The sequence below is a fragment of the Cryptotermes secundus genome, unplaced genomic scaffold (genome assembly GCF_002891405.2).
Source record: "Cryptotermes secundus unplaced genomic scaffold, Csec_1.0 scaffold273, whole genome shotgun sequence".
NCBI classification, from domain to species: domain Eukaryota; kingdom Metazoa; phylum Arthropoda; class Insecta; order Blattodea; family Kalotermitidae; genus Cryptotermes; species Cryptotermes secundus.
Window position 1 is genome coordinate 1,487,884 of NW_019744109.1, and position 20,676 is coordinate 1,508,559.

Consider the following 20,676-nt stretch of genomic DNA (forward strand, 5'->3'; position numbering starts at 1 on the left):
TGTTGACGAATGTTTCAAACGCGTGAACAAGTCTCGTTTACTTCATGTTCACATTACTCGGGAACACTATGTTCTGTTCCGAAATGAAAAAATAATTGGATTGGAGGGCATAACATCTACTACAGTGAGGACAACACCGTAGGCTGGTGGAATGCGCGCCGTATGGGCAGGGGCTAACATAACTGCAAAAATGGGCTTGCACATTGAAACAGGCCACTGAAACAAAACCAAGGATGGTCGAAATATATACTGTTTGGCCAAGTGGGCGACGCCCTAGAGAGGTGAAGGAAGTGCACAAATTTAAGAATAAATACAATTTTAAAAATTTTAAATTTAAATTGAACTTTAAAAAATTTAAAGACATTTTAGTTAATTGCAATAGAAAGTGAGTCACAGTGCATGGTGAATTGATTAATGTTAGCTGGATCAAAAGCACAACATTAATATAGAACAATGCAGTTACATGTGAAATGTATGACCGATATTCAATGCAGGTAACAGTTTTGGCGAATTGATGCGCGTGATGATGGCCGGTTGGGGCCGAAATATGTTGTAAAAAGTGAAAATTCTAAGGATTAAAGTGGCTGCATTTTGGATGGAACTGTAATATAAATCACAGAGATACTGTGTTTTCGGACTTTATCCATTGTCCTGGTCCGAAAACCAAATATCTCTGTGTGTCACCATTGTCAGAATCCTATAGTAACTACTTGTAATATAAATATTCTATGCGAATATCTTAGATAGTCATTGATCATGAGGTGGTATAATCAATTGTAATTGTGAAAGGGGTGCCAATAAATTCAATCATCCAATCCAGAATTTGTAATGCAAGCCCCTCATTAAAGTTAACTGATTAACAAAATTTCAATGAGAATTAAAGGAACTGAAAGCAAAGAAGTAACACACATCAGTTTTCTCAAATATGGCTCGACAAGTTTTAAGCTGTATATTACTTACACAGGCACTGGACACAAGTAATACTTCACAGGCTGGAACATCTTAAATGAGGTGGATTATTGACAATAGAAGGGCTTGTTCTCTCAAGTTCTGACAGAATGTCTTTAAACAGATTTTTAAAATAAAACATGCTGAATGTGAAGAAAAGATTAATTTACTGTACCCAGATACTGTACATCTCTTGTAATAGTCTGCTGTACAATAAAGATAAGTTAATTTATTCCTGGAATTATACATTTCCTGAAATTGTTATCACATTCAATCGGAGCACTTCTCTGCAAAGAGAACTTAATAAAGTAACTACTACTTGAAACCAGTGGTGTGCTGTGCATGGAAGCAAGGGAAGCATTACTTCTGTAGTTAAGAAACGAAAAGAAAAGAAGTTATATATAAATAATTCAATTTGAATAATAAGGATGTGAATATTGTCATTTAGCGCATGTTCCTGCTCAAGGCCACATGACTCCTCCTCCTCCCTTTCCCTGCTTGGTGGGACAGATCAAGTTTCCTTTTGTTAATCTTCGTAATAATTCGTCTAATCCGAAAGGGTCAAGGGAATCAAATTTCGGTCTGCTGGCTAGGCCAGCGAAGGAATGTGTTCTTTCGCTGGTTATGTGAAAATTAACTGTTTATGTGTGATTTCAGTCTTTTTGGGTGTTATAGGTAACCTTAAGTTTTATTAAAATATTTTAAATGTATATTTAGAGGGTGTAACATTGTATTTGTGATCGTATTTTGACGCATCAGAAAGAAGCTATCTGCGTTTAAGGGAAGCAAGTGTGATATTGTGGTACAAGGGCAGGGGCATGATTAGACTACACGCACAGGCTACAGCTAAAATAAATGCTAGCAGACAACGTGACTGCGACTGTGCAATCGAAAGCCTTTTAAAACGGAAGCAGGGACTTTTCTGAAAAGAAAATAATTATAGAAAGAGGACGACTGACATGAGAGTTAAAGCACAAATCAAATTATGTGTGAGGAAATTTAATTTGGAACAGTATTCTAAAAGAGAGTGGCTATCCAGTTGCAGTAATATGGGAAAATTGTTTTGTTGGCCATGCCTATTGTTTCTCATTGAAAAAACATCTATGGAACAAGACTGGGTTTGGTGATATCAACAATGTTCATAAAGCATTGAAATGACATGAGAACTCTCAGACTCACATTATTTCAACAGTGCAACTGGTTATGTTCAGGAAATCTCGAATTGACTGTAAACTTGACAATCAAAAGCACCTGACGATACTACAGCATAATGAAAATGTGAAAGAAAATAGAGAAATAATGAAACGCTTGATTGATATCAGCTGCCATTTAGTAAAGAGGCAACTTGCCCTCTGGGGTCATGACGAAAGCGTGGATTCTATCGACCGAGGTAATTATGTGGAATTAGTTCACTTGTTGAGGTAATATAAACTCAACGTTCACCTTGAGAACCGTACAGTATTTACAGGTTTATCGAACAGAATACAAAATTACTTTATTGACTCAATAAGTGATGTAAATTTTGGTGAGTTGTTTGCTATCAGTTTGTTTATCAGATACCACTGCTTCACTTACTAAAAATAGTACCGCATGCCACTGCTTGAAACACAACATACGTTACAATCAAGACATACTACAGATCCAAAAAGAAACAATACTGACAATAAAATTTAGGCTAACATTTTTTTATTACATGCACAAAGTCTCACAAATTTTATTCCAAACTGGAAAATGCCCAGCCTGGTTTCCTTGCAGGAGCTTCAATCACAAGCCATTATGAAACTATTTCACCATCTTCTTTAGTCATCTGAACTAGTACTGATCTCCTCATTGGCTGTTCAGTTCAAGGTCCATGTCAGACCACACAGCTTCAGTTTCACTCTCATCTGCTTCTCCCTAATGAACAAAATGAGCAAAACTGTAATTTTATCATAATACAGAGTAAAATATATACAGGAATGTAAAAGCAACACTTCTTGCTCTTCTTGCTTCTATGGTTAACCTGACCATAACATGAATTTTACTATACTTTTCTTATATTGAAAAAATAAAAGTAGGCTTGTGCAATCATCATGCTGTCTGCGTGCCCCCCCTTATCAACTCCCAAATGGCTGAACCAATATTGATGAAACTTGGTATGTATATCATGGCATCTGAGCCCATTTCAATGGCATACTTCATAAATCTCTTCCACCAGTCTGTGTGTCCTCATAACACTGCTAGGCAATGACCCGGTAGAATGTTACTGCGGCAACAAATACACATGCAATAGAACTGTTGGACACGTCATTTTCTGTGAGGTCTGTGTCATATTAAAGGTAAACAGGCAATCTGTTCTTCCCAGAAATTCTTGTTCTGAATTTTCTTTAAACATCCACTGCTTCTTTTCCATTTAGATGATGTCTTACAATATCTTGACATCCTATTAGACATACGTGGCAGACCTTACATTTCTTCTTCTTCATTTCTCACTGAAAAAGAATCTGATACACAAAGGGACAAGTAGTACATTTAGTACAACGTGAAAACATTGGTCTAGTACAGAAAATTCTCATTTTCATTTTAGACTGTTGAACCATTTTCAAATTCTCATCTTGAACCAGAAAAGTCGTTCTTGCTCACATTTTGTGTTATACTTGTAATGGAACACATCTGCACTAATGTAAGTACTGAAATTCATGAATAAAGTTATGGACACTGATAAATATATGTAATTACCTTTTAATGAATTTTCATTATTATTGTAACATTTTACGAGTGTGTGACTACAGCTGGGGTATGGATTGGTGAATGGATTTGTTGATCACTTGCATACACCACTCAAAACTATACTTTACAGACCACTGACACACACAGACTAGTGTCCTCAGTCTATTACAGTCTCCACTAGCCATTTCCTGGCAACCGCTTCTACCAGGGGAGATTTTTAGCTTCCCACTATCAGGTCCTCTCGTCATAGCTGCCCATGCAGAACTCCCATCAAATGACAGTTCAACTAACTGGGCAGCCATTTCACACCAACCCAATAGTCTTCTCTTCACAGGCTGACTTTCAACTGAGCTGATGATAACTTCAACTAATAACAGACTCGTTGCTTCAGACTGTCCTGCTTATAACATCTCAGCACAGACCACACAGAAAACACAATTTCCACTGTTACAGCCCAACAATACCTCAACTGTTGCATGCATATCCATTGTTACAGGAACCTGTTTACCAAGAAGTTGCCTAGTGATAGCCTGGGTACTGGTGACATGTTTACCGGCCATTACCAAGCAATGCATGTTCCTTCTTGTAATCACTGCAGAGCAACAACTATATATGCTACATTCTTCTTTCTTCTCTTCACAGTTTCTACACTTCAGTTTACATTACTATCATTATTCATGTTTCTCATGGAAGGCCTGGGCGAGTGTAAAACAAAACAGAAAAACAAGTTGCTAAACTCTGTGAGATGTTACCAGTAATCTGCTACTGCTCTTCATGTGAGGGCGACAATTGTTAAAGTCATACGAAACTAGCAGTTTAAAGCAAACTCTACAGCTGCGCTATCCTCACATTCTAAGACCAAGCTTTATCTGTCCTTCTCACAAAGGCTTCATTTTCCTCTACTCCAAGCAATAAGTCTACTGGCCTGTTACATCTCCTAACTGACCAATATCTCTCCCTTCTAAGAAGCTGTTCCGTAGGATACATTTATGTAATCTAACTTCCCCCGTTGTTTGTATATGGTGTAACCAACTATATTTATATTCACCAAAATTTCCACTTAATTATATGCATTTATCTTCATTTTTTATTCTACCCCTTTTTGTTAACCCAACTACTGACTTCAAAAATCATTGTGATAACATAGTTAAACTGTCACGGGCCTAAACAGTGATAAAACTACTATATTTTAAATTCTTGGATGCACCAAATTGGCAGATTTCATTAATGACTGATAAAATGAGTGAAGATTATGTACACACTGAACCAATATAAGAGCCTAGTATTCCCCATGTACATAAACTTTTTACATTGCCAGATCCCAGGGTTAACCGTTCAGCGTGGTTTGACGTGTATGTTTCGTCAAGGTATTTAAATCGTCTGGGGGGGGTTCGACGTCAATGTTTCGTCCAGCTGCACATCTATGTTATAACGCCCATAATAATTGATGGTTTTGCTGTAGATTGTTAGATTTTTCGCTGGCCTGTTGTCAGGAGAACTGTATTTAATGACACACGAGTTTAAGAGCGCTAAGTCATCGTTACATATGCCTGTCTTGCAGCAAAGTTCCTGTGGCTATTGCGAGCGGTTCTACTGTTATGAATGGCGTGTTTTCTTTGCTATGAAGTTATAAACAGCAGAGACGTGATATGTGCTGTGTTTATAATATCATATTGCCCTGAGCTGGCCACACTAACACACTCAATTGGAATTCTTAGAAGAGGGATGTCCAAATTTTATTCTTGCAAGATCGATTGATTTCGCACAGTACATGGCAGCCAGTTCTTAGAAAAACGCCACAAATTAAGGCAGAACACTGTGGTCACCCCCTGTGACGATACGGGTGTGTGTGGGGGAGGGAAAAGAACTCATTCCTTCATGTATTATCGCTCCAGTTGACTCCATTTTATCGTATTGACCTTGGTGGTCGTTTCGAGGGATGACCATAAATATTTTTTTGAGCCAGCTAAGCTCTGCTTTCGTTCACTACATACCAGCCAGTTCTTAGAATAACTTCATGAATTCTGTGGTCACCCCTACGACGTCTTATGCCGCCAAAATGGATGGAAAATGAAACGCAGAAGCACCAACACTTGTTATGATAACATAAAGGTTGAATTTACTGCAGCTAATCTGGCTAGCGATACGACTCACGGAGAGACATTTCTTCTTATATTCCCCCCACGGGGAAGAAGGCAAGGCCGCACAGAAGATGTTTTGTTTACGGAAAAAAGAGCCAAATGAGAGATACGCAGTACTGGTTTGGTGAATGTGAGTCAGCGCTGTGTATAGTAGAATGCTTCAATGCGTGCAACACTCCGCTCAAATTCTGAACCACCACCGAGATACCGGGCGCTCATATTATAAGGCAAAGTTATAAAACAATCTTTTAAGATCATTTTAGTGAAAGTTTCATGCTTCAAGGCGTACGATACACTGCTCAAATTCTAAACGAACTGCTTCCATTGCCGAGATTCCGGGCGCTCATATTATAAAGCAAGGTTATAAAACCACATTTTAAGATCATTTTAGTGAAAGTTTCATGTTCCTATCTCATAGAATTTAAGAACAATGATGAATAAATCATTTTCGAGCAAAATTTAAATGGCCGGCTGAATATATTACCGCCGGAGAGACACGGCAGCGGAATTTAAATCACCGCGCGAAAGGGTTAAAGCCAACAAAATAATTATTAGTTCCGTCACCACAATTCATGTATAAACTTCATATAGCATTTCACAACATGTTTCCTCTTTTTATGGCCATAATCAGACAAAATATTCTCATATATTTATGGTCATAACCACTTCTGACACCAAAACGTCACATGTCTGGGGTTCCATGATTAATAATATTGGGTTCTGGCCTGGATTTATTGTCACTTAGTACATTAACTCTTAATTACAATCAATTATAACAGCTCACAATCAATGACTCCTTTAGACTTGCTCCATTCTGCTGGACTGTGAGAGTCCTCTCTTCTACTGACTGGGTTGATTTACGAATCGGTCACTTCTTCAGCTTCTGTTGTCTGCTGGTTAACCTTCCTCAGCTGAACACTGAACTACTGGACTACCTTCTCAATTCTCTTACGACTGCCAAATGATGACTCACTTATGACTGAACCGAACTTTCAAATCCATTGTTTGTCCCCATTTTATAACTTTGGGGTGAGCTGAATAGAGATCACCACTTCTAATAGTTCCTCTGTCACTGCGTGCATATCTGTTGTCACTGAAACGTGTCTAGTGACTTGCTATCCAGCAACAGCTGTCCTTCCACTGTTGAGAGCGTAACCTCAGAAATGGGTTTACTGAACCATTATCTCAATGGACGTCTCTGTGGTGTTTCCCTGACTACACACTTCCAGCGTTCAGGTGTCATGTTGTAATATTTATCCTCACTCTCTATTTTGTGGTTATATTCCTCTATGATGACCAATGTTTACATCTGAGGGAGGTTACACATGTTATTTGCCAATGGTGGCCATAAAGAGCCAGAACATAACATAAAATAATACTGTAGTGTACGCACCTATTGCTAGGCATACACCTTGGAAGGAACGAGTACAGCCGTTGTCATGTAATAGGCGAATAAACAAACTGCCATTTTTGAGCGACAGCTCAGTACACACATTCTTGTGGATACAATATCCTGGTTATTGCTAGGCAACTTCACATGACAACAATAAGAGAATTGTTGCGAGGCAGTATTTTCTGTTGGATCCACACCATGGTTGTATAGTGAGGACCCCTAGGCCAGCTGAGGAGCTAGTTGAGGGTTGGCAACTGAGTCTAGCTCTGTGAGGGAGGTTGAGAACAGATTGCACTATAGTTCAGTTCACAGTTGACAAGAGTTCAGTTCTGGGATACTTGCCAGACAGTAACGATGTGAGAACAGAAGTTGGAGACCTTCATTTTTACGATCCATTATCAGGAAATGACTGGTGAAAGCAAACTGAGAAGACTTGGAGTGCAATGATTTGTGAACTGTGGAAATCAGTGATAGTGATATATTTATTTGTAGCTATGACTTGAATTCACCAACCCAAACCCCATCTATAGTCACACCCATACATGTGACAATATATAAAGTTTATACACTAATTGTGGTGATGGAGTCAATAAGTTGTTCATACACAATATTATGATGGAATAGAATACTGACAGGCTGAATAATTTGCCATCATAAAGTATCAACCCTAGTCAACTGGTATCCCCAGGATTATACTGGTACCTTAAAATTTAAACCTTGAACCTACAAACACAGAATTGAGTGGTGCCAACTATGTCACAATATTTCCTTTCATCAAATAAGTATAGTTAGTACAAGTCAACAGAGTACCTCATTCTCAGAGTCTGCTATTCGCTCATATGTAGTGTCACCCCCTTCTTCTTCTCCCACTGTCAAAAAATACGAGGTATCCAATTTGCTTGATGAGTGATCTATCCTGTGCATTCCTTCTAATGCACGCCGGTTATTCGGATCTAAACTGTCAAACATATACACCTCATTTAATTTCATGGTAAAAAGTGCAAAGAAAATACAGTACTAAATTACCAAAGTATTAAAAGACAGAAGAGACATAGCAATCCGATAAATACTGTATCCAACCATAACACAATTAGTTATGCTACAAAAGTGAACTCACTTTAAAGCAGTACAATAATGGTCCAGGGCTTTATCTTCCTCATGGACACGAGCCAATAGGTCACCCAGCATCTGGTGTAGTTTGCAAGTTGGCTGCAGTTCTACCTGCTTCTCCAATAATGTTACTGCACTCTCTAATGCCATCTCCTGAAAATTATCTTCATATTAATGGAGAATCATTTTGGCACTACTTGGACAGGCAACATAGTGGATGTACAGTGCAACACTCCCCTTTGATGTTCCTCATTTAACCACCAATTTCAGTGATCCAAAGTCAAAAAAATGTGTTGACCATAGAGGGGAGTACGTTGAAGACTGACGTGTGCAGTAAGTGTTCAGCAATTATGTTTAAAAAAAAAAAATCAGTCCTGGTCATATTTGAACCACCTTGTATGAAGATATGAAACCCAAATAGATGTCTGTAACATATAATTTTATATTTTATATAGCCCGTTGCCGTGGTTCGACGTGTATGTTTCGTCAGGGATTTAAATCGTCTGGGGGGGTTCGACGTGTATGTTTCGTCCAGCTGCACACGTATGTTATAACGCCCATAATAATTGATGGTTTTGCTGTAGATTGTTAGATTTTTCACTGGCCTGTTGTCAGGAGGACTGTATTTAATGACACACGCGTTTAAGAGCGCTAAGTCGTCGTTACATATGCCTGTCTTGCAGCAACGTTCCTGTGGCTATTGCGAGCTGTTTCTGTTATGAATGATGTGTTTTGTTTGCTCTGAAGCTATAAACACCAGAGACTGATATGTGCTGGTGTTTATAATATCATATTGCCCTGAGCTGGCTATTCAATTGGAATTCTTAGAAGAGGGATGTACAAAAGTTTATGCCTGCAAAATCGATTGCTTTCGCACAGTACATAGCACCCATTTCTTAGAAAAACGCCACATTTTAAGGCAGAACACTGTGGTCACCCCCTGAGACGATACGGATGTGTGTGGGGGAGGGAAAAGAACTCATTCCTTCGCTCATTATCGCTCCAGTTGACTCCATTTTATCGTACTGACCTTGGTGGTCGTTTCGAGGGATGACCATAAATATTTTTTTGAGCCAGCTAAGCTCTACTTTCGTTCACTACATACCAGACAGTTCTTAGAATAACTTCATGAATTCTGTGGTCACCCCTACGACATCTCCTGCCGCCAAAATGGATGGAATATCAAAGGCATAGCAACAACCCCTTGTTATGATAACTCGTAACGTTGAATTTACTACAGCTGACCTGGCAACTAAACGGGTCACGGAAAGACATTTCCTTGAAGTATACCCCTCACGGGTAAGAAGGCAAGGCCGCACATATGTGTGGTTAAAAAAAAGGGCCAAAAAAAATACACAATATTGGAGCGGAGAATGGTGAACGTGGGGCACCGTTGGGTTATACGAATGCTTCAAGGCCTTCCTTCTACTAAACCAACTGCCTCCATTACCGAGATACAGGGCGCTCATATTATAAGGTAAGGTTATAAAATTCATCTTTTAAGATCATTTTAGTGAAAGTTTCATCCTTCAAGGCGTACCATTCACTGCTGAAATACTAAACAACCTGCTTCCATGGCCGAGATACAGGGCGCCCATATTATAAGGTAAGGTTATAAAACCACCATTTAAGATCATTTTAGTGAAAGTTTCATGTTCCTATCTCATAGAATTTAAGAACAATGATGAATAAATAATTTTCGAGCAAAATTTAAATGGCCGGCTGAATATATTACCGCAGGAGCCGCGGCCGCGGAATTTAAATGACCACGTCAAAGGGATAGAGTGAGATGACCAGGTCATGGAATACCTATGGGAGAAAAGAGGAACACATTCAGGATTATAGTGGGAAAACCAGAAGGAAAGAGGCCACCAGGAACACTCGGATATAGGTGCAAGGATCATATTAAATTGGATCATATAGAAATATGTGCTGGTATGGACTGGAATAATCTGGCTCAGGATAGGGAACAGTGGAAGGCTCCTGTGAACATGGTAATGAACCTTTTGGTTCCATAAAATGATAGGAAAGACCTGTGTAGCTCAGCGACTGGTGGCTCCTCGGGAAGGACTCAATTCCAAGGAATTAAACAGTTATACATAACGCACATTATTTTTTGAGAAGTGATGTGAGGGAGGACTGAATGTGTAACTCACCTGCTCATACATTTCAGCTAAGAGGTACACTGCAGGCAAATACATCTCATCCTGTGCAAGAGCTTTCTCCAGGATGCTCTTCGCTTTACATACAGTAAGTGGATCCTTCATAAGGACCGATGCATATAGCTGTACCAGAAAACCAAAAATGTTAGTTTCTTAATAGACAATTTGCCTAAATTTGAAAACTGAAGATGATATTTCAATTCATGCCACCAGTTTCACAATCATGTAATACATCTTATATAAAATATTCAGTAAATTAACTGCATGTTCTACGCATCACTGCTTTTATTTGCTTTAGATAATCCTCAGTTTAAACTGTTTTGCTGGCATCATGTTGCCATAATGCTCATATTAACAGAATTCCAGATACCACATGGTACTTGCCAAGTTCCTTCATAGTACCTACGGACGTTATACAGCAGAAAGCATACAAAAATATATATAAGCATCAGTTTCATGATTTCATAATTCTTATAATACTTATTATTATTGTTAATAAAATAATCCATTAATAATGTAATGTGGATGGTGCAACAGGAAGTAGGGGTCATGTGAACTCTGCGTTTCCACGAGTGACGTCACCTACCCCCACTCCTTCCATCATTATGCAACGCTTGGTAAACACCCCTCCCCTCTAGGCTGTGACGTCACGCAACAGGCAAGTCCGTACAGAGACTGTTGTTAGGCAATCGGTAAACACGGCAATTATGCAACAGGGAAGCTAGGTGCATATTCTGCTGTCCGACTGAGGGTTTATAAGGGAGACTGGAATGCGTAAGCAGTCAGTTGAAATGCAGTGACGGCCGAAGCCAGTTAGTATTTGGAGCCTTCAGTTCAGTGGAAGTCTAGCAGACGCTGAGTGCAGTTGCGCATTAGCAGTCGGTTTCCAGCCTTCGAAGAGATGAGGTGAAGTCCAGCAGCCACGAGTTGTTAAGTTGTATCAAGTGAATGGCAGTAATTGGGACACTGTAAATTGTGTCCCAATTACTGCCATCTGCAGTATCACAATTACTTCTCCTGCTGTAGTCACTGCCATTCACTCGATACAACTTAACAACTCGTGGCTGCTGGACTTCACCTCATCTCTTCGAAGGCTGGAAACCGACTGCTAATGCGCAACTGCACTCAGCAACTGCTAGACTTCCACTGAACTGAATGCTCCAAATACTAACTGGTTTTGGCGGCCGCTGCATATCAACTAACACCTTACCCATTCCAGTCTCCTTTATAAACCCTCAGTCAGACAGTGGAAAACACACCTCATTTCCCTGCTGACTAATTGCTACGTTTACCGATTGCCTAGCAACAGTCTCTGCACGGACTCGCCTGTTGCGTGATGTCACTTGCAGAAACGCACAGTTCATGTGACCCCTACTTACCCCTACTTCCTGTTGCGCCATCCACGTTACATTATGTATTAGTTGTCTAAAAAGGTGATAGTACTAGCTGGGAGGCACATTATCAACATATCAATGAAACATCCACAGACAATATTAATCCAAGATCTGAAACTGTATACCAACATTACGATCACAGGGAAAAGCACTATCAACCAGGGAATCATTCACATAACCAACATTAATATATAAACGCAACACACTCATCCACCTCACAACCTGGCAAAAGTACCACTTTCCAACATTGGATATGACAACATAAAGAACTTCAGTAACCTTTAATACATGATTCACATGATCCATATATTACAAGATATGATTTTCAAAATATTATAATTACAAATCAATACATTTAAGAGCAAAACTGTCATTATAACACTGGAAAAAAATACAAAATGAAAAATACACCATAGCTTAGCTAGAATAATAATGACAAAATTATACTGTAACATCGGAGCATGCATAAGAATTTCAGCAACACAGTATCATAACAAGCAAATCAAATTTCCACAATATCAAATGAAGTGAGTTACTGCCTGGAGAGCGGTCTCCGTAGTCTAGGGGTAACATTCCCACCTCATGACTCAAAGTACGCGGGTTCAAACCCGGCGGAGGTCGTGGAATTTTTGAGGGCGGAAAAATTCAGGGAACAAGTCCTCCGGGAGGGACTTTAAGCCGTGGGTCCCGTGTCGTAGATTTACGGCACGTAAAAGATCCTCATGTCTCTAGAAGACCTCTGAGCAAAATTAGGCAAAGTTTCCCGCCCAAGTAGTTTCCAATGCCTCCGGTAGATGGGGAAGTATCGGGAACCACTGCCAGCTTTGCTGGCTGAACGGGGCTGACTGTGAGCACCAGTACTGGCAGGGTATGGCGCGACTGGTAGAATATCAAAGGGAGACGTACAATAGACTATTAGTTGTGGTGCATGGGGAAACCCACCCCCTCTAACAATAATAATAATACTGCATGGAGCACAAGACATAAGCAAAATGGCTCTTGAACTAAATGTAATACAGTGACATGTGAACCAGGTATTATAAAGATGATTTGCGTGAATTGATATATTTTATAACTTTATAATCAGTTTAAACAATTTTACACATTATGCTTTCAAATTTAAGTTCAACATGAAACTCGTGAGTATACTGGAAAATATAAACAACATTAGCAATTAACATCAGTTTTGTTAAAATACAAAAATCAGACCAATGATAACATTTAAGGTCAAAACATGCAGCTAGGTATAATATATATTTGTAATAACTGTACACAAGTTTTCTGTGAGAGACATTAAACATACACACACACACACACACACACACAATGAACTTCACAGTCTCTGTGTCAGCTCTACTCTGTCAGCCTTAAAATGGTAATTAAAACAAGGCTGGGTACGTTGGTTGGCCTGGAAAAACATTAAATGCATAAAGAACTCAGTATGAAATCATACTGGAAGAAAATCCTTTGAAAAATGGGGTAAGGCTGACAACATAATAATGGGGGGGGGATATATATACAGTAAAACTTGCTTATAGCAACATCGGTTTCTGCGACACCTTGTCTATTGCATCAAATATTCAATGGTACGAACTAATTCCTCATAAAGCAACTGTTTTTATGCCTTGCTTAGTACGACATGCACAAATGCATCAACCTCGTATGTAACGTCATTTTCATTCCTGAATTTCTCTGATGGACATTGAACGTAATTTAGAAAGTGTGTATTGGGCAAGTAACAGGAAACAGATGAAGATAACTGATTACTGTACTCGTATCTAGGTACAGTAAGGCATAACAATTGATGTAATCTACTGTAATTTGGTGAGTAGGCCTACCTTTAATATACAGTATTAGTGCGGTGTGTATTGTCAGTGAAAAGCGCTGTAATATGTCTTTGATATTACACATTTGGGCAATTCCACGTTAATGTTACGTTAGTCTGTACTTAACTACGTATTTCACTAAAAATGCAACATTTTAACTCGGTTTTTGGTAGATTTTTACGTGACTAACATAAGGCTACTGTGGAAGTGCCCATTTCGGTTACAACGACATTCGTTTATAACGACACTATTTTTAGGTCCCTTTGATGACGTTATAATCAAGTTCTACTGTATATGTAAAGAAAATAAAGTTTGGTATTCTGGACTACAATATCCAAAATCAGGTTCAGCAGTATTAAAGTATCTGTTACTGAGTTAGCAAGATATATTTACACAGTTCTTACAGTGAGGGCTCTTGGATTCTGTCCCAGCTGCTTGCAGGCATTACTAGCAATATTGAGGGCTTCTCTGAGCCTGTGCATGGCAATATAGCAATCGACGAGGCCACGGTGGGGTTCATAGCGATGTGGTGACACCTGCATTGCTTCTCGAAAGTGCACAACTGCATCCTGAAATTTCTTTAGATCCAGCAATATGGCACCTTTGAGGATCAATGCTTCTACATTCCGTGGGCTAAGGAAGCATGCTTTTTGGGCAAAGTAGGCAGCTTTTGAGTTCTTTTTTGTAGCATACAGAAAATAAGCCATTGTGATCCAAGTTTCTGGGCCATATTCTGATACGGTGATGCTTGGTGATATCAGTTTCTCCAATTCTTTATGTTTCCGCTCCTTTGCTAGGAGAGCAGCCAGAATATCCAATCCTCTCTGCATATGTGGGTCCAAAGCACGTGCCTGCAAGCAAAATTCTATGTTATGAAGAAACATATGAGTGCAAAGAAAGAAAAAGTTGTCCTTGTGCTTAATTAATTAAGCACCATTCCATGAAGACATAAGGGGGAGTGGAGATACAGCTTCAGCATTCTTGACCTAGGCACTAGATGGAAGTGAGTGGTGAGCTTCATGCCCCAGCTGAATTACTCCCAGCGAAATTGCCTCCAGTACCCATTGGACAGGAGGCTGGGTGGGCCCCACAGCCGGTCTGGATGCTGTGGATTCCCTGCTGTGCATGGCCATCAAGCCCACAACCCACCAATATACTGACTGAGATGTCCCAACTCCAACGTACCAGAGTTAGTAAAAGAAAAGTTCAATCCCTCAATGCCATTGTTATGTGAAGCCAAATATTTGTTTCTGTCTACAGATGGTCTAACAGTTTGTGCCTTATTACGTCCTCCCTTCCACTGCTACTTTGGGCCCAGACAAAAATTAAATTGCTCTAATGAGATTTTGTCGACATTCAAATCACCATCTGTGGATCTGAGAAAGAGACTTCCAGCTTTTTAAAACCCACAGCACCTCAAGTAAAATGGCTATCTGTATTGGTATCAGATGTACACTTCATCTTTTCAGGTGTCACGATGCTCTGTAGACAGGAACCATCTTGGATAGATGCAAATCTAATGCATGCGGTGTGTCTTACTTTCACCATGATAGAGACAATGTAGAGACAATTCAGTGGTGCAGACTTGACCATGATGTTTTAGTTTCAAGATAATATAAATTTTTATTTTTGTGACGAACACTGAAATGATTTATTTCTGTAACTTAGACATTTCTCAACATGAATTTTGTAACAGCCAAGTAATGTGATTTTTTCACTAACATTTTATTGCATGAATAAAATATGTAAATTCTGTTGTTTTAAAACGTAAGACATCAAATGCTATGAGTGAAAGTGCTTGCCAATTTGTCCATATGGCACAACAGTACTCACCCTCTGCAGCACAATAAGAGCATTCTTATGATCTCCAGAATAGTAGTAACTCTCCCCCATTGCAACTAGAAGGTTGAGATTGTCTCGTAATGACGAACGTTCATCCAGCTGCCGGAATGTTGAAATAGCCTGACCATACTCTCGATTGTGAAGATGAAAATGGGCTTTAATCCAAGAATTTAACCTGTACATAACCAAAAAACCAACACACAGCTGATTCTTACCCAAACACCAATTTTTCTTCTCTAAAACCTTAAATTAATGATTACATCAACCGCCGTTTCATTACGCATAAAGAAGTCATGATTATGAAACACATAGCAATTATTTGGAAAAGGGAATACAAACAAATGGAAGAAAAATATAAAGATAAGAATGAAGGCACTTGCCAATCCTGTATTATACAGATGATGACTCACCAATCCATGTTTCCAAAACTGGATGCACCTTCCAGGACCAGAGCATTCACTTCTATCCCTTTTACACCAAGACTCAGCAATCCCTCTGCTGCTTCTAAAGCCAAGGGACATTCCTAATGTTCGTAACACATAACGGAAAATCTGTATTAACAACGAAACACCAAAGGAAGTTCACATTCTTAATTGTCTAGGATTTTAATTATCTTACAGGGAGATAAACATTCAAATGTCTAAAGTTTCAAACAACCATTAGACTGAGAGTATATAAGAATTCAGTGCTTCTGGGGCACTTTCTACTGATGTTATATGGCAACCAACAATGGTCTCTAGGGAGAATTATTCAGAGCAGAGGTGAAATATATTTCAACATGAATCTGCTTCTGTTTACAAGTGTACCACACTTAAGACGTTCCAGCTGATATCACGGGCACACTACACAACAGTTAAATTAGGTCCTTACTTCAACATGACTCCATACCCTCAACACCTCCTTGTATGATGTAATGGCTGACCGTTCCATTCCGCCCTGCTGGTATAGTTTGGCAAGTGCCATGTTGATCTTTGCATTCCGCAACTTCCCTGGAATAGACCTAAGCTCCTCGATAGCCTGGTGATTCTGCTTCAAGTTCACATGGCACACATGAATCTGGTATTTTATATCTGCATAAAAGTATAGGTAGTAGTTAAAATCAGTCACTGCTCCATAAAATTATGGTGTGTGGAAAATATGAGAAGTTTCATATGACATCTTGGTAAAAGTAAGTAAAGTAAAGCTATCCCTGTAACAGGCCGTGCAGGCCCACAGGGTTGTCAGATGTTGCGACTCTCACATTTTCTAGACAATCGGCTCACAGATGGTGGTCAGGTTGTCAGCCCTACGCACCGACCGCCCTTTACCGCCGAGAATATTCCTGGTACTCATTTCTGTTAGAGGTTGAGTCGAGCCCAGGGCCATAGTGCGGCTGGAAGGATTATGTAAATTGAAAAAATCCAATAACCTCATTGGGATTTGATCCCAGGACCTTCCAGCTTGTAGCATAGTGCCTCAACCAACTATGTTACTGCGTGCCCCCATGACATCTTGGTACTGTACGATTTAGCTCAGGTTCGACAGGCTGTAACGTGGTTTCAACAATTAACTGAGCAAGTATCCCAATAATACCATAACTATACCCTTTTGAATTACTTACTACTGCACAAATACTTAAAAATTACATCTAGATGTTGAAAATAAACAAAAGTATTTCTATCTTTCATAAGATATTAGTACACCGCACTTACCAATATCTGGCATCAGTTCTTTCTGGTTGTCCTGTGGTTTTGCAGTTCCTTTGGATTTAAGGAGGGGTTTCTTAAACTGAAGAGCCTTTTGGTACATGGCTTCTGCTTTTCGATACTGGCCAAGGTAAAACAGTGAGTCCCCATAATAAACATATGTCTGGAACTTTGCTGGTACTGTTAATATATCAGGATTGTGATCACTCACGGAGAGAACTAGATTTGCCTGTAATTGAAACACAGCCAACTTAGGTTACTACTATATTGTTATATAAAAGTTAGAAACCACAAAGGGTATTAACACTGGTGTTCAAATTTGTTTCATAAAGGCATAATAATTCTTGCTCTGCAGAATTTACTGTAGCTGAAAATTCACAAATATGCATAAACAAAATATTTCTTATACATAATTATTTTGCATAATGTGTGTAAATAGTGGTAACAACTATGTATTTATATCTGTATTGGTATTAAGTACCGTATTCATATTATGACATGGTCTGCATCCTTGATCAGGTAAATATGAGGGTTGGAACTTTAATAGTGGCAACTATTTATTTACAACTGATACAAAATAAATGCATGTTTCAAAGTTTTACTGTTCTTCAATGTAGTCACCACCATTGTGTGCAACCCATTGCCAGCAATGTGGAAGTCGTAGGATACCTTTAGCAGCACCTGTGGTGTTGATACGTCGAATGGAGCGGTCTACTGCCTGAAGGGAATGCCACAAACTGGTTCCTTCATCTTAGGAATCAAGTCAAAGTCACAAGGGCTTAAGTCCAGGGAATATGGTGGATGGTACAGCACTTCCCAGCCCCATTGATTGAACAAATCAGCCACAGCTTGCGCTGCATGCGGCCGAGCACTGTCCTGCAAGATGATGGGTGGGTTCTGCAGAAAGTGCCACCACTTCTTTCTCAAAGCTGGTTGCAGGTTGTGTCCCAAAAATGAACAGTAATACTGCGCACTGATGGTCTGCTGTCGGGGAATGGTATGCGTTAGGATAACACCATCACAGTCGTACACGAGAATCACCGCAACTTTCACATTGTTGGAGTTCTGACGAACTTCTGATTTTCGTGGTGACCCGTAATGACGTCATTCGTTCGATTGGCATTTCATTTGTGGCTTGTACGATTTGGTCCATGTCTCATCCAGCATAATGATACCGCGTAAGAAAGCCTCTCCTTCACGCTCATAGTGCTCCAAGTGGTTACGAGCAGCATTGTATCGTAGCAATTTCTGCATTTCCGTCAAATTGTGCGGAACCCATCATGATGCAATTTTCCTCATGCCCAGGCATTCCTTCAGAATGTGAAGCACAGTCATATGCGTTAATCCTGTCTCTCGAGCTGCTAACAAATCATATGGCGTCGGATCATTCTCCAGTAACGCGGAAAGAGCATACACTTCTTCACTGACATTAAGATGACTTGGCTGACGCATGTCTGCCACATTTTGGTGTCCCTTGTTGAAGGCTTTTACCCACCTTGCCACTGTTCTGTAAGGCAATGCAGATTCCCCACAAACCTCTTGAAAACCTTGATGACACTGTCGTGCTGTACGGCCTCTGGCACATTCAATCTTCATCCAACTCCGTTGTTCCTGTTTTGAAAACATCGTGACAACACTACATTAGACCACCAGCTAACACGAGGCTCTGCTCTCGTCACTGCACATTCGCGTGATGAGGGAAGGGAAAGTCCATTTCCTCTGAGGCAAAGTAGGTATGTCACTTATGTGTGGTATAAGCAACAGTATTTGGTTCTGTTGCATGGCATCTCTACAGCAGTGTTACCACTGTTAAAGTTCCAACCCTCGTAAATTCCACTCTATTCACTTTAATAATGCAACTTGCTTATTTTAATTTGATATTTGCCGAAGTTTTTTTTGTCTTCTTGTCTGCTGTCCAAAAACATAAAAATTAGAATATACAAAACTATAATTTTGCCTGTGATTCTGTATGGGTGTGAAAATTGGTCTCTGACATTAAGGGAGGAACACAGGCTGAGGGTGTTTGAGAACAAGGTGTTGAGAATATTTGGACCGAAGAGAGATGAAGTGACAGGAAGTTGGAGAAAACTGCATAATGAGGAGCTTCATAACTTGTACTCTTCTCAAAGTATAATTAGAATGATCAAGTCAAGAAGAATGCAATGGGCAGGGCATGTAGCACGTATGGGGAGAAGAGGAATGCATATAGGATATTGGTGGGAAAGCCAGAAGGAAACAGACCACTGGGAAGACCAAGGCATAGGTGGGTGCACAACATTAAAATGGATCTTAGAGAGATAGAATGGGATGGATTGGATTGATCTGGCTCAGGACAGAGATCAGTGGAGGGCTATTGTGAACAAGGTAATGAACCTTCGGGTTTCATAAAATGCTAGGAAATTCTTGAGTGGCTGCACAATTGGCAGCTTCTCAAATAGGGCTCAGCTCCACAAGTATTTGCCGAGGGCCTCACCATAGCTCAAGCGGTTAGTCGCCAATCTTCATTCCACCAATTGCTTCCCAATCACCTTCACCTATCATCTGGGGCTGGTACTATAGGCCAGAAGTGGCCGCAGTACAAGGGACTTAGTTCCACCCCACTAGCATTAAAAAAAATGATTTGCCGAAGTTTATATCCCATTTTATGCTTTCTTCTCCTCTTATTTGCAATGTTCAACTCTAAATATAAATATGCCATGTTTTATTCGCTCTATCTTCGGCATTTTCTACATCAATGAACACTGTTTTACAGAGTATGTCAATTAATGAGCTTAAATTCTACCTCCGGTTGACTTCAGAGGTACATCACTGTTTCAGAAGATCTGATGTAATGAAATTGCTGTCACGAACAAGGTGATTATACAAGCATGCACCACGTCTATTACGTGTTTTCTTTGATGATTTGTGTTAGTAAATTGCAAGCAATATTATATAGATAACAGCTATGTATCCTTGCACATATGACAAACAACCGTTTTACTCTTCAAGATCCTGGGTTAATGCTCACCAATGAAACTACGTTTGTGTACAACTGCTGCTCAAACAGCAACTTTATCTGATCAAACACCCCAGTCATATTTTAAACGCTTATATTTTAAAATCACAAATGGGAACACTTAACACATTCAAATTAACACCATTCCTATGATACCTAGCTCCGCTAGGACGTGTAGGTCTAGAAACACAGGCTATTACCCTTCACTTCTTCGCTTGCCCAGCGAACGAACATCCACTATGACAACCACGGATCAGTACCACAACGCTCTACGGAACACAGACAAATAGGGAATAGACTTGCATCTCAATGTTGATGCCTGGCACTTTAACCTCCGTGGCTATGTTGGCAAGGCTACTCAAGTTATGACTACCAATTAGTACAAAGCATGTAGTCTTTTACATAATGCAAAAAGAGGAAGTCGTTGAAGTGTAAATTGAAGTGTAAATGTTAAATATATCGATGAAGTTG

At 39.7% G+C, this 20,676-nt stretch overlaps 1 protein-coding gene across 2 annotated transcripts; it reads right to left on the minus strand.

The window, feature by feature from the left end:
• Nucleotides 1-1,713: 1,713 nt before the first annotated feature.
• Nucleotides 1,714-20,455, minus strand: LOC111874426 (anaphase-promoting complex subunit 7). 2 transcript variants are annotated; one of them, XM_023869925.2, is made up of 10 exons: nt 20,218-20,455; nt 17,217-17,439; nt 16,414-16,595; nt 15,936-16,048; nt 15,517-15,700; nt 14,088-14,534; nt 10,458-10,586; nt 8,309-8,454; nt 8,002-8,149; nt 1,714-2,844 (listed from the first exon to the last, which is right to left on the minus strand). In XM_023869925.2, the coding sequence occupies exons 1-10, from the start codon at nt 20,284-20,286 to the stop codon at nt 2,776-2,778; spliced, it is 1,710 nt and encodes a 569-aa protein (XP_023725693.1). In that variant the 5' UTR covers nt 20,287-20,455; the 3' UTR covers nt 1,714-2,775. The 2 variants fall into 2 exon arrangements, with proteins under 2 accessions (XP_023725693.1, XP_023725692.1); XM_023869924.2 differs by having other exon boundaries at nt 16,396-16,595.
• Nucleotides 20,456-20,676: the final 221 nt, after the last annotated feature.

What these genes read in the sequence shown, in the direction of transcription:
- LOC111874426 (XM_023869924.2), bottom strand. Translation starts at nt 20,286, where the DNA reads ATGACTGGGGTGTTTGATCAGATAAAGTTGCTGTTTGAGCAGCAGTTG. An exon ending in GGGTATGGAGTCATGTTGAA is followed by an intron (nt 16,049 to 16,395) that starts GTAAGGACCTAA and finishes TACGAACATTAG; the next exon opens with GAATGTCCCTTGGCTTTAGA. An exon ending in TAGCAGACTCTGAGAATGAG is followed by an intron (nt 2,845 to 8,001) that starts GTACTCTGTTGA and finishes TTTGTTCATTAG; the next exon opens with GGAGAAGCAGATGAGAGTGA.